The following is a 13,942-nucleotide window of genomic DNA, read 5'->3' on the forward strand; positions in this document are numbered from 1 at the left end:
CGTTTTCACCGCTATTATTTTTTTTGTCATAATATCTTTTGAGCTCTCTGAACCGTTTCCCGCCGCACTTCCCACATAATTCTGTCTTTCCTCGCACTCCAATACCACACCGTAGACATGGTATTGGTCCTAGACTTCCTCGTCGTATGTTTTGTGAGTGCATCCAACAAAATTCCTTTCTACAGGATTTGTTGCATCGATTTACTGAGCCGATCATCAACCATCTGCATTGGGACATTGTATATATATATATAATTTTCTTTATTTAAATATTTGTTTTAATTATATGAACGAGTTTGAGAGATTATCCCAAACTAGGCCTGTTAAATATAAATTCAACCTTGACAGATTATCTCAATTGCCAGTACGAGATCTGGTTGATCCGAAAAATAAAAGTTTGATCTCGAAAATTCATGACGCTAAGAAAGAATTTTACACGGATGGTGCATCTCATACATGGTCAACGTTCAAGATTATACGCAACACTGTCACGGACGCTACAATGAATGACAAACGAGCGGCAACTATCATTAACTACATCGCTGAATACGAGGGCAATCAAAAATATTTCTTCAGAGTAAAATTTATTGTATTAACAGAAACAGGTAGTTGGATTATCCGTGACAAATATGATCCTGTACTTGGTAATAATAAAACTATCATATTAAGTAAAAATTCCAGACCGGGTCTATTGACTGGTATTGATAAACCGTATTATGAACGAGCGTACCCTGTGACAGCAGTTATTTATGGAATTTATGAGATAAATAAAAAACCCAACGTTGATAAACTAGCGCCGATGAAATTTTCAAGGTTAAATTGTGTAGCTGAACGAGTAATAGAACACTTTACAAACGCGATGCGTGGAAATGGATTAACTGATTTAAGGCGTGAAAAAATAAACTCGTGGGCTGATTCAGTTAAGGACACCGGTGCTACAATAAAAGATGTTGCTGGGTTAGGAAAAATATTAAAATTTCCAATAACTGTGGCGACAATAACGGGAGAAGTACTGTACCAGTCGAAATATAAATCGAAAGGAGCTCCAATAAATATTATCGATCATAACGCACACGCATGGACTAACGCAGTAACAATATTTCCACGTGATCGAACTGTTAGATTTTACTCCACAGAATTATCTGCCACAGATAATTCTGTGGCAGATATGTTTGATTTTATCAACGAAATAAGTAAAACCGATCCTGTATCGGTATGGTTATTTAAAAGTAATGAGGAGGGTGAATTTGATCAGTTTGTCAAACCGAACGGTGAAATATATCGCACAGAATCCCTCCATGACGAGATGAAAAATCTTGCGACGTTTTTACAGTGCAAGCACGTGGAAAATACTGACAAATTACTAACTAGTTGTTTTACCGTTCCATCTGTTGCGGCTCATTTCGCCAGAGAACGAAATTCATGGAAACCAACACGATTTGATTTACTCGAGGACGTACGCGCAAGTTGCGTCGAATATGGACATGGCGGATTATGGAATACCAAATACAATTACAACGATGTTATTTCGGTTGATATGGTTGCATGTTATCCAGGAAGTTTTCTGGGATACGGAGATTGTTCTACGTACTTTGAAAGATTTGGTCACCCTACAAACGAGATGACGCGAGTGGCAATTAATGGACCATTACCTGATTTTGATCTGACTGGATTCGCATGTATTGAGTCGTTCGAGCTCAACGAAAATCTTCACAAGATTTGTTATGTTTGGTTTGGTAGACATTTTTGTGAAAAACGTTGGGCACCTATAGTTTTGTTGCGATATATGCTAGATTGTGCGATACTGACATCGTTGGTGGTCAGTGAGGCAATTATATCATATCATGCACAGACCAAAGTTTGGTTGCCCATGTCAGATTCTGAAGTTATCAGCGAGTTTAAGGATGATATTCCCAATAAACTCAAAACCGCAAAAGATCTCGGTAGAAAAATTATAGGTAAATTTACTCAAGGTGGTGCATATGATTATAAAAGACATCACGCACGATTAATTCTAGATGATGCCGAGTACGATTTTATAATCGCTGATACAACGGCGAAAAATACGTTTGTAAATCGAGAGAGTGTTTATTTATCCGACGGAACAAAATTAGGTACGATCGTTAGTTACATAAATGACGTATCCCCGCAATATACTCATCTAAGATCTTCCATGTTGGCTTATGTTTCTATAAATTTATTATCGATGATTAATAGATTTCCCAAGACCGCAGTCAGAGTCGCAACGGACTCGTTTTATATTTCAAGTAAATATTTAGAACCTGTTATGAAATTTACAAGTAATGATGAACGATGGGGTTCGTGGAGAATAAAAAAGGAACTATTACACAATTACACAGAATCAGCAGATGTTCCAGTGAGAGATGTTTATCGTGAGGGTAATAAAATATCAGAAATGTCGAAGGCACCATCGTTGAGTGATCCAATAACCAGATATAAGACAGTATATCTCAATGGACCTGGTGGATGCGGCAAAACAACTCGAACGATTAATGTTTTTAGAAATTCAGATATAATCGTGCTGACACCCACACATAGACTTGCACGTGAGATGAAACAGCGGCAAGTACAATCGTGCACGTATCATAGTTTCTTTCGGTGGCGCGGAGATACATGGACTCCTGAACGGATGGGGGAAAAATATATACCTAAAATAATTATTTGGGATGAGATATGTACGGTCTCATTGGATACATTAAAAACGTTTCTTGATTGGTTGTTGACGAAAAATACCGCTATAATAATGTGTGGCGATCATGGTCAACCTCCGCCTTTTGTTGGACCATCTCCACATGATTGGTTAAAAAATTTCGTTGATTATTACGAAGAAATAGATGATGATCATAGAGCTCTTGATGCAAATTTGAAGGAGTTTAAAAAATTAATCAGATTACAATCAAACAAAATTCAGTGCGAAATAATACGTGGAGTGATCTCAGAGACATCAATGAACGATTTTTTAAATTTATGGAGGCCCAACGATTTGATCGTAGCAAGTAGAAAAATAATCAGAGACGCTTTACAACAACAGTTATTTCAGCTGCATAAAGAACAATATTCAGAACTACCCGTTCCGTTATGTTATAGACCATCAGATACACGAAAACAGAATATTAATGTTGATATTCCAGGACAGACAGAGTCAAGGAAACAGAATCTCGTATTAAATGATATTGTCGCCGTCGATATCAGTGTGGTCGAAGATGCATTACGCGCTGACAAATCTCCGTGGGTGTTGGGATACGCCATGACAATCCACTCGTCACAGGGATTAACTATTTCTGATACACGAGTCTGGATTGTAGACGATCGCATCGAGTGGTCAAATTTAGTTTATTTAGCGGTATCAAGGGTCAGAAATATATCTCAATTACGTAGAATTATAATTCCTGAAATCGTTGATAAATTTAACATCATCGATGATGATATAATAAGAAAAAAATTAATCGGATACAAACAATCTGACAAAAAAAATAAACGTGACTTTGATCTTGATGTTGAATTTATTATTGAGTTAAAACAGCAGCAGAACAATCATTGCACCAGTTGTAATTGTATAATGTTATGGCGGTATTCGAGTAATGATTCAAGACAATTTACCGTAGATAGAAAAGATAATAGTCGCGGTCATACACGAGAAAATACCATGTTAACCTGTCTTGAGTGTAATCGACGTCGGGGTGCTGACACCTTGGGTGCTAGTTAAGTGATCGAAATCACCGAAGTGATCGCGGCGGTAGTTGTGTATCCGCGGGAATTATTTGTAGTTGTTCACGTGTAAATCCACGTTGAGGAGCAGCTGAATCTAATCTGTAGATTGCAGGTCTGGAAACGCCTACATTTCTTCCAGTGGATCTTGTCACGGTAGATATTTTGTGTGTGGTAACACTCCAAATAGGATCAGTCGCTCTCGCTTTACCACCTTCAAGTTCACCAGGCTCATATAAATATCTGACTGTAACATCACCTAATATTTTTTGTTTTCCAGCATCTTTCCGTTGTGTTGGTATATTTTTTTTTGTGACCGCGCTAGTGGGTTTCATGTTGGTTGTTCGTGTGATCTCATTATTTAATGCAGCTATCACGTTTGGTAATCTTGCAACCCATTCACGAGATCTTTTATCCTGAATAAATTCCCTCGCGTATTGATATCCAAATAACCGTTCAGCAAGTGTTCGATTAAATCGCTCAACAATTGCTTGATCACGGTGAATTGCAGTATGACCTCGTCGTATTTTGGTATTATGTTGTTTCATCAGCGATGATACTGGACCAAGAAATTCCTTACCAGGATCAACCTGTAGTAGCTGTGGCCATCGTAGACCACCTTGTGGTCCACCACCTCGTTGATAAATTCGTTCAAACGCATCGGCTACTTCAGATGATGTTTTCGCCGATAGCGGCTCTGCTTCTTTATATCTACTTGCAACATCAACTACGGTTAGCGCGTACTTGTACGTTTTTCCACGTACAGTATCATGCGGTAAAAACAGAATATCAGCTTGATGAACTTCATTAGGAACACTGACATCGAAATACGAGTACTGAATTTGTTTAGGACGTGGTAGATAAATTTGCCATATTGCTTGTTTAGATAACCACGTTTTAGCAGTAGAATGTTTAACCGCTGCTGCATCAGCAAGTTTACCAATTGCTGCTTTGCCTCTCCAGTATCCTCTCGGTGAATAATAAATTGATTCCATTATTAATTACCAGCCCCAATCGCTAATTTACCTTTCATCGAGGATCTTACTAACCAATTAGCTAATGATTCTCTAATATTTTTATTTTTTATAGAATTTAATGAATGAATTAATTTTACATCTGCAATATGCCTATCTTGTAGATTTTTACTTTTATAAGCTACATCATGAGCATGACAAGCTCGATCAATAGCGTTTATTGGTTCCTCGCCTGGTTTTGGTTGATCTTGATTATCGAGCCTGATATCGAGTCGAGTACCAGGACCGCAATAATTATATCCTGGTAGATGTTTTTCTCCGCTGTATTTAGCCCATGGAGCACCTGGAAACGTTGACATCAAATTAGCAATATCACCACCCCGCTTATTAGGTAAAAATGAAAATTTCTTTCTACCACATATAGAACATTTTCCACCGTACGCTATTTTTTTATTTTTTGTTGTAACTGTAGCTAAATCAATAGTTGGAGTTTTAACTCTACAGCGTAAACAATATAAATTCATGTTATAACATATATGGATATAATTGATTTCTCAGCAACTCGGCAACGAGAGCCAGTTAAGCATCATCCTGCGCTACCGAACTCCATCAGAATGATTATCATAGGACCATCTGGATCGGGTAAGACGCAATTATTACTTAATCTGATAATGAGATGGTTGAAATGGGATAAGTTGTATTTAGTAGCACCATCCGTTGATGATCAACGATGTTATGATGTACTTAAAGATTTCAATGAAAACGCGCGATTACTGGATGAAGATAATGATGTTATAGAGTTTATAACCGATATTGATGAAGCACCATCCGTAGATTCCATAGACGGATTTATTAATAATTTAGTTGTATACGACGATGTGATGCTAGATAAACAATCAAATCCAGCCAGAATATTTTCCCGAGGTAGACACAAAAATACAGACGTGATCTATGTTACTCAACGATATACACAAATTCCGAAGGTGATCAGAGACAACTGCAACATTTTAGTTGTGTTTAATGGCGTAGACACACACACGTTGCGAAATATTCATCAAACTTGGTGTGGTGGTGACATGGATATAATTAAATTCAAAAATTTCTTCTCACGAGCGCAAGCTACCCCGCATGGATTTATAACAATAAATTTACATGATCCAAGAACAAGATATCGTGTGGGTATTGATAAAATATTTGGGTAACAGGGGTGATGATAAAATTAAATTTAATTAAACAGATATCATTAATATAATGAACAACTGTGCGTGGCTGCGTCAAGGAACCACTAACAATTGTAATAAAAAATGCCGTGGAGAATATTGCAAGAAACATAATTATCTTATAAAGAAAAATCCTCATGCTGGTCCACGAAGATGTGTTGGATGTAACAACGGCGTTAGAGGATTATATCAGATTTGTAAAAATTGCGGTGGAGATCGATACAGAAGTTTGATGATATATTATAAACACAGAAAGAACATAAATCCCAAAATAGAAAAACCACCATCAGAACTTGAATATTACTTGAAACATAGAACAAATTCCGAAGATTCAGATGAAGATGAAACAGATGAAGATTCCCATGATTCAGATGATGATTCCCAATATTGATAGCAGCAGAGAGGGGTGTCTACAATTCTGTTTGGGACAAACAATAATCGTAGACGTGGTAATTGACCTCTATGAGTGGTCACTATTTTTTTTGGTCAAACACAAGGGTGACCATTCCCCTAAGTGGTCTGTTCACCCTCTCTGCTGCTCAGTAAAACTATCAACGTATAGTGTAACCAGTGACGACATGACATAATATAATTACTTGTGTATTATAGTGTTACATTAATTAATTATAGATTATGGTGTTTGTACTGTTAGATAGGTATGACTGGGCGACCTTTAGAGACCCATATACTTTCAGCATTACCATAATATCCTACAGGACAAACTCTCTAAGTATATATATTTATTAAATACACATATTGTTTAAAATGACAAAATATAGTTTAATTGCTTTTAAAAACAATACATACTAATTGCATTGTACATGTATACAAAGATCAGGTAACGTAACTTACACTGACATACATGTGAGACGTTGAATTTTAAAATAATGTACTTTTACTTACACTCCAGTCATACAGCCAATGGTTATGATTGTAGTGAGGTTGTTTGGTGATGATACGCTTCAAGATGGCGAAGTTCTCGTGCGTCACGCGCAGTAGCTCTCTCTGTTTCTTTGAATGGTTCAAGCTGTAATACGACACAAAAAATAAATGAACTCGCCATTAATCTTCGTGTCATTCGATGGCGTGAGTTTTCTAAGGAATTCAAGTATCGTTCTCTGTTTTATAAGCTTTCTTCGTTGAGTTATAGAAATTCTAACAGACTGGTTCATGGCCTTATGTTGCGCTCATTCATCCATACACAAACAAGCGGTAAGGGACGGTGACATTATTTGGATTAAAATCGCTTATCGACAGTTACCGCATACATGGCAACCAATATACTTTTACGGGTTGACTTATGGATGATAATTCTTAGAGCAGGTGGGTCTTTGTAAACTTAAAACTATGTCCGATTAGAAAAAGGACCAATCAACACCGCTTTACAAATGTGCAAAGAACACGAGAGTGATGCAGTACTGCAGTCGGAGTGAGGACAGAATTTGCGGACTTCACGATCATTCGGCAGAAGTTAAACATGTACAGAAGACACGTTAAAGTGAGTTTTGACTATAAGCAATTTTTCAGTAGAACACTTCTCCTCCCCATGCCACACTTTCAGTGATATAACACTTATCGCAATTGCTTACAACCCCAACTGGAGTCCCCAGATTAGGAAAGGAAAAGAATCTTACTGGATACGCCGCCTTAGAACATTGGAACCAAGCGGTTTAAACCAAGAAGACTCGAAAATGACAACCATGCACAAACAAAATTATCTCTGCAGCCGACACATTTTCTTTTAAATAATTTTCTAAATTTGCTTAATAGACAATGACTACTATAACAATGAAATATCCGAGATATAATTTGCGCTTATATAAATTTACATAAAAAGATGTCGTTATGGCTCATTAATTTCTAGGTCAATACAAATATTTTCCAGTATCAGCAAGAAGCTGAAATACACTAGTTGAAACAAAATAAAGTTAAAAGGTTGAATTCCTGTAGAAACAGCCATTCAAAGTTTCGCAAACATAACCGTTTTTTAATTATTTGTTTGTCTTGTCTATGTTTTGTATTTGCCTTTGGAAAAGACTCATTAAAGAGTCGAAAGCGCTCAGGCTAGCTAGATACTAGTTTTGCACTGTTCGTTGTCAGTTTATTACATTTATATGTGTGTGTGTGTGTGTGTGTGTGTGTGACTCAAATATATCATTTTTAATTTGAAAGGTGTATAAAAAATGCACCTTTTCTTTGTGTAATCCCATTTGATGTGGTCAACCTCTCCACCTTTTCTCATGATGTGAGCCATTTTCTCTAGCAAAAGACGATTGTCTCGCATTGTAGTTGCCATCCGCTCAGCTTCCATCTGTAACATACATGCTTATTTAGGGAACTGCACACGGACATTTTCGAGCCTTTCTGCAAGGCGGAAATATAAACATTTCGAATGTATTATGACAAACGACTGGAAATTTTTTTATCACATGACTAAATAATAACTACGTCCATGAATTTAGCAAATGTATGAAATCTGAACATACTTATCTGCCTGCATGATCTAGTTTCAACTTTATGGCCTTAGTTAAGTTACAGTAAAAGCGAAAACCAACAAGGTTTGTAAAATTCAATAAGTAATTTCTTTACCTAAATACAAAGTGAAAATTTCGAAACAACTTTCAATATTGTTATTTAGACCCCAAATAGTCATAAAAGAGTTATATCAAGAGTATTCCAAATGGGTTCTAGTGGTGTTCCGAATGAAGTCCAGTCTTGAATATGCTCATGTAGCTTCGTATGTGATAAGATGTTGACAGTCTTGATGTATGACAATGATGTAATCCATAATTTCTTGAAATGAATTCCCAGTAATCCCAAAATAGTGATTTTATCCTATATTCATTGAGAACTTTGCAATTCCAATGAATAAATGAAATAAATAAATCCTCTCCTGTAATTATTGAATACAACTGAAATACTGAATCCACTATAGATGTTTAAGATAGGAATGAGCAATTCTAATGTAAACAGCCATTGTATTAAAAACTTAGACACAATAACTGAAGCTGGATTAGGGTCATAAGTTTATTTCCAGAGCATTCTATGTTGCAAAGAAGGTAAGTCCTTTGCTGAACTTTTAGCAGCCAGCCAGTAAATAATCATGTACACCACATAATTTCCCAATCAATATATTTACAGACAAAATGATATTACGTTCAAGTACAAACAAAACGACCCTTACAATATACCAGCGTGACGAAAAAAATCATTAAACACGTAATATAGATAAACACAAAATTATACATTCGTGTTTTACTTTTGTTGGTTGATTGTTTGATTTGTTTCTTTTGTTTTTAATTAAGCGCAAACTTAAGAATGTGGGGACCACCTTGAGTGACAATTCCTGGTAGTTTCAAATTATAACTTCCTGAGCCTCGGTATGTTAAATAGGCTAACACGAGAAGTTTAATGAGTTATTTAAACAAGAGCTTTCACCATCATGATTATGGATATGTTTGCCTTCTTGGAAGGCAATATTATATCATTTTTATAGCATTATTTTCAAAAAATAAGCAACATCTTGCCTCATTTTCTGGCCATGAAGTGGCACTTCTGTGAGAAATATTACAGCAACAGCTTATTTAAAATATTTTTCATTTAAAATGTTTGTTTTTTTTTTAAAAATCTTTCTTGTACAAGGCATCATAGTAAAGTTTGATCTACGTAAAAATTTGAACTACGATATAATCTTAAAGAAAGATAAATCTGCTGGTCCCAACAAATTTCAATGTAAATTTTGAAACCTTTCTTTTCTTCTCTTTGATTGGTATCCTTTGTTTTCTTCTATGCCATATAAATATTTGTCTGGCGGCAAAAATTGGACCAAATATGTATTGTTAATACATTCCGTATCTACAATGATGCTGCCTATTTCGACTACCCCCTCTCCCCAAGAAATAAGACACACACACACACACACACATACACAAAATAGCCGGTGGCTATTGTGATGTTGTTAGTGGTAAAATGTTGCAAAAGAGCTTGTATTTGTATTCCTAAGACATTCTATATAGGTGTATCCAAAGTATCGATGTCAAGTATCTTTGTTTGAATTTTCTGTATAAAGCTATTGGACAAATAGTTGATCATTAGGTGCCTTATAAAACAAATTAACTAATTGTTAGTTTTATATTTAATTTTAGTTGCATGCAATATGTCTAAAGCAAACTACTCTTCTGGTGTAAGAGTTGTACAAACTGTTCAGTATTTAAGATTTGTACCATATAAACTGTTCAATATTTAAAATTTGTACTATATAAACTGTTCAATATTTAAGTGTTGTACCATATAAACTGTTCAATATTTAAGAGTTGTACAAACTGTTCAATATTTAAGAGTAAGTACAAACTGTTCGATATTTAAGAGCTGTACCATATAAACTGTTCAATATTTAAGAATTTTACCACATAAACTGTTCAATATTTAAGAGTTGTACCATATAAACTGTTCAATATTTAAGAGTTGTACCATATAAACTGTTCAATATTTAAGAGTTGTACAATATAAACTGTTCAATATTTAAGAGTTGTACAATATAAACTGTTCAATATTTAAGAGTTGTACCATATAAACTGTTCAATATTTAAGAGTTGTACCATATAAACTGTTCAATATTTAAGAGTTGTACAATATAAGCTGTTCAATATTTAAGATAAAGGGCAAAGGGATGAATTTTACATTCAGATTTCTTTGCGCTTGTTTTCGGCTGGGCCTCGTGCAGTGTAGGGTTAAGGCCTTACAGGGCCCTAAGCACCGCCCCGTTTAAAATGTGAAACTCAAAGGAAACAAAAATAATATTAAATGCTACAAAGGTTGGAAAATACCAGTGTTGACTTCATTCCAAAACAAAATACTAGTACATGCAGATCGAAATGGTCACATATTCATTCAATTTTATCATCAACAATTAATTTGATTTTTATCTGGTGCACCTGTTGGGCTGATGACCTAAGTACGTACTTAGTGTGCTTAATGGTGTTACTAGTCTATGCTCTTGAAGTAAGTAACAGAAAAAAGTGAATGACAACAAGCTTTCTAAAATTTAACAAATAATTTTTTTTCCTAGAATACAAAGTGAAAATGAGAAAAAACAAAATGCAACTTACGGTATTCCAAATAATATCCCAAAATAATCCAAGAATTATTGACACAAGTCCTAATAATTTAAAGTCCTGAATAAAATTCAGTAAAAGTCCAGAAAATATCTCAAACTAAAGTCGATGACGTGTCTGTGGTAACTACTGAAGTGTTGATGTATCAACAGTCTTTTGTTGAATCACAGAAATATAATTCCTGGTTTGAATTCAGTATAAATTCCAGTGAATGTCTTTATCCAAGAATTTTATCAGCTCATTTTTGTATTTCCAGAGAAAATAATCACTTAAATTCAATAATTTGAAGAAAATAAAAATCTTCCCAAACTAGTCACAACATAATACAGTCTGAAAGCGCTAGATGTTAATGCATGAGTGGTAAAATCCTCACAGTTACAATGTATATAGTTCTCTACTCGAACTCCGGTCACATTAGCATTTTCTAAAAAAAATACCTTCTGGAAAGTAACTCTCTAGAATGATCTAATGGACCTTGTTTACTTACAACACAATGACCTGTAAAATTCACTTAGGAAATTCCAAAAACTCGACCCAAATAAACATATTTACGCCTTCTTGTTTACCTGATTAAAAATCCTGATATTAAGTTCATACACGTAGAGAATAATGAAGCTATTCATATAAAATATATAAAATGAAATATATCTAAACAAAAGGTCAATCAGGTCAAACAGAAATGAACTCAGTTTTGGACAAGGTCAAGTCCAGCATACAATGTTACATTACAATAGCATGTAATGAAATAATCTTTTTCTTCAAAAGCTAACAAATAAACAATTAAATTAAATATAGATAACAATGGGTAATCCGGCACTGGCCTAATGAAAACTACTCACCTCTCGCCAATCGTCTGCATTTAAGACAAGTTCTAACAAAATTATTACAATTATTTATATATGGATTTTAATTCCCCACAATGCCATTCATACAACTGAGTTATACGAATGACTTTTTACCTGCAGTTTCTTGAGTTTCAGGTGCAAATGGAGGTATGTATTCGGAGGCTTGTTATCTATGACCGCCTTAGCTGAAGAATATAAAAAGAGAGCTAGAGAACATTCCGTGGATTGCTAAATAATGGTTGATAAAAAAAATAAATATAAGAGCATCTTGTGTGGATTGCCAATGTATCAGTTGAAAAAGAAAAGAAGATCTAATTTGGATTACATCGCCTCGGCTGAAACAAAAGTGGAGTTTGGGTATTATATGTGGTCTTGGCTGAATAAAAGTGGAGCTTGGGCATTATATGTGGTCTTGGCTGAATGAAAGAGGACCTTGCACACCTTAAGTGGATTGTTATCGACTAGGCTGAAAAGAAAATAGGAACTAGAACAACTTTTGCGGATTGTCGTCGCATCGGTTGAAGAAGAAAAGAGGAATTAAAATAACATATTTCTTTTGTTATGACATTATTGAAATAGAAAAAGAAACTCGATAAATATTTTTTTGTTTCTTGTTTTTTAGTAGTTTTTCGCATAACGCCATGCTATTGGATAGATCATAATATATTTGTAGTTTAGACAATTAACACACAAGTTGAATTCAGTTATATCTGTAACGCATTAAATGAATGGTAGTTAAGCAGTAATGCTCGAGTTCTCACAACCCAGTGCGATTATTCTTTGTCGGTTTATCGTTATTACGAAATAATCGAATGCATAACAAAGTCAATGCATATTCGTGGATGCCTAATCTAAACCATTGTATCTACGCTTCAATGTGACTCGTGTATTACACGTCTTAGTTATTGTATTTTTAGCTGTTGCGGGGAGTCATCGAACTTTGGGATTTTGTGTAACCCAAATAATGTGGTAATTGTTAACATTGGTTGGAAGGAAGGTACTGATTTACTCAGAGGGAGGGGTCAAAGGCTCCTCAGAGGGAAGGGTCAAAGGATCCTCAGAGGGAGGGGTCAAAGGATCTGTATAAATGGGTCTGCGGGATATTGAGCTTCTCGACGGATCCTTTGGCAGGCTAGCTGAAGCGGACGACGTGAGGTAGTTCCTTCACTATTTGATTGTAGATGTGGAATAGGAAATACCTCGTCTTAATTTAACTGGATGAACAGGATACATGCTATTATAGATTCCTTTGGAGCCTAAAATGCAGTGTTAAAATAAATCAAATTCAATGTCAAAGTCAATCATGCATCCATAAATCATGTTGATGAACCATACGTATTTTTAATTTCATGCATTTATCGTATCCGCTGATAAATCTATATGGCAATCATACTTATTTTTAATTCCAAATGTCAAGCACATTTGTTGATAAGTTCCATACATTGTTCCTATATGCTGACATACGGTATCATGTGATTATTTTTGGATGAAATTCCATTCTTTGATCGGTTCCATAAAGGAACAGTATCACCTTCGCTGAAATTGTGCACATACGTATTGCGTCAGATTAATTCATTTGCATTATTACTAATGATTTCAATTTCGTAGAGGTGTTAAGTCGTTTTAATAAATCCAGTACCACCTGGCTTCATCCCGTACCATCGCGTATGTTGCACATTTCGTGTTATCACTACATACCGTCTTGAAGAAAACTATTTGTAAATATCACAGCAATTGAAATTTGTAATACATTCGTACTTCTGGCACCTTTTCCATGGATCCCATATGTTTATTGTGGAAAAGCAGGGAAACCTACCAATTTTGGTAAATTTCCAAATAGCGGTTTATAAGGAGATTGAACAGCGGACAGAATTGTACAAGAGCTTGTCCCTCTGTTCTGATTTTATTAGGGTTGAATATCATAATCACCAGAAATATCACGGTAGATCAAATCATATCATAAAAAACATCTTTTTTAAGTGGATAAACTGCAGTGGATTTAGTTATACATGGAAATTCTGGAACATTTTGGGACATTTCATTTTTTCCCTCGCGAGGAC

General features: G+C 35.2%; 1 protein-coding gene across 1 annotated transcript in view; it reads right to left on the reverse strand.

Annotated features, from left to right (window-relative positions):
• The window catches only part of LOC149784892 (sperm axonemal maintenance protein CFAP97D1-like), a 56,178-nt gene that overhangs the window by 18,526 nt on the left and 23,710 nt on the right, over positions 1-13,942 (reverse strand). Inside the window, exons 2-4 of the mRNA XM_089978474.1 lie at positions 11,997-12,067; positions 8,113-8,234; positions 6,827-6,950 (exon numbers count right to left, since the gene is read on the reverse strand). Coding sequence (XP_089834600.1) covers positions 6,827-6,950; positions 8,113-8,234; positions 11,997-12,067 — 317 coding nt within the window. The remainder of the gene's footprint in view (positions 1-6,826; positions 6,951-8,112; positions 8,235-11,996; positions 12,068-13,942) is intronic.

Source organism: Sinohyriopsis cumingii, chromosome 13 (assembly GCF_028554795.1).
Source record: "Sinohyriopsis cumingii isolate HCF-2022 chromosome 13, ASM2855479v2, whole genome shotgun sequence".
Lineage (NCBI taxonomy): Eukaryota > Metazoa > Mollusca > Bivalvia > Unionida > Unionidae > Sinohyriopsis > Sinohyriopsis cumingii.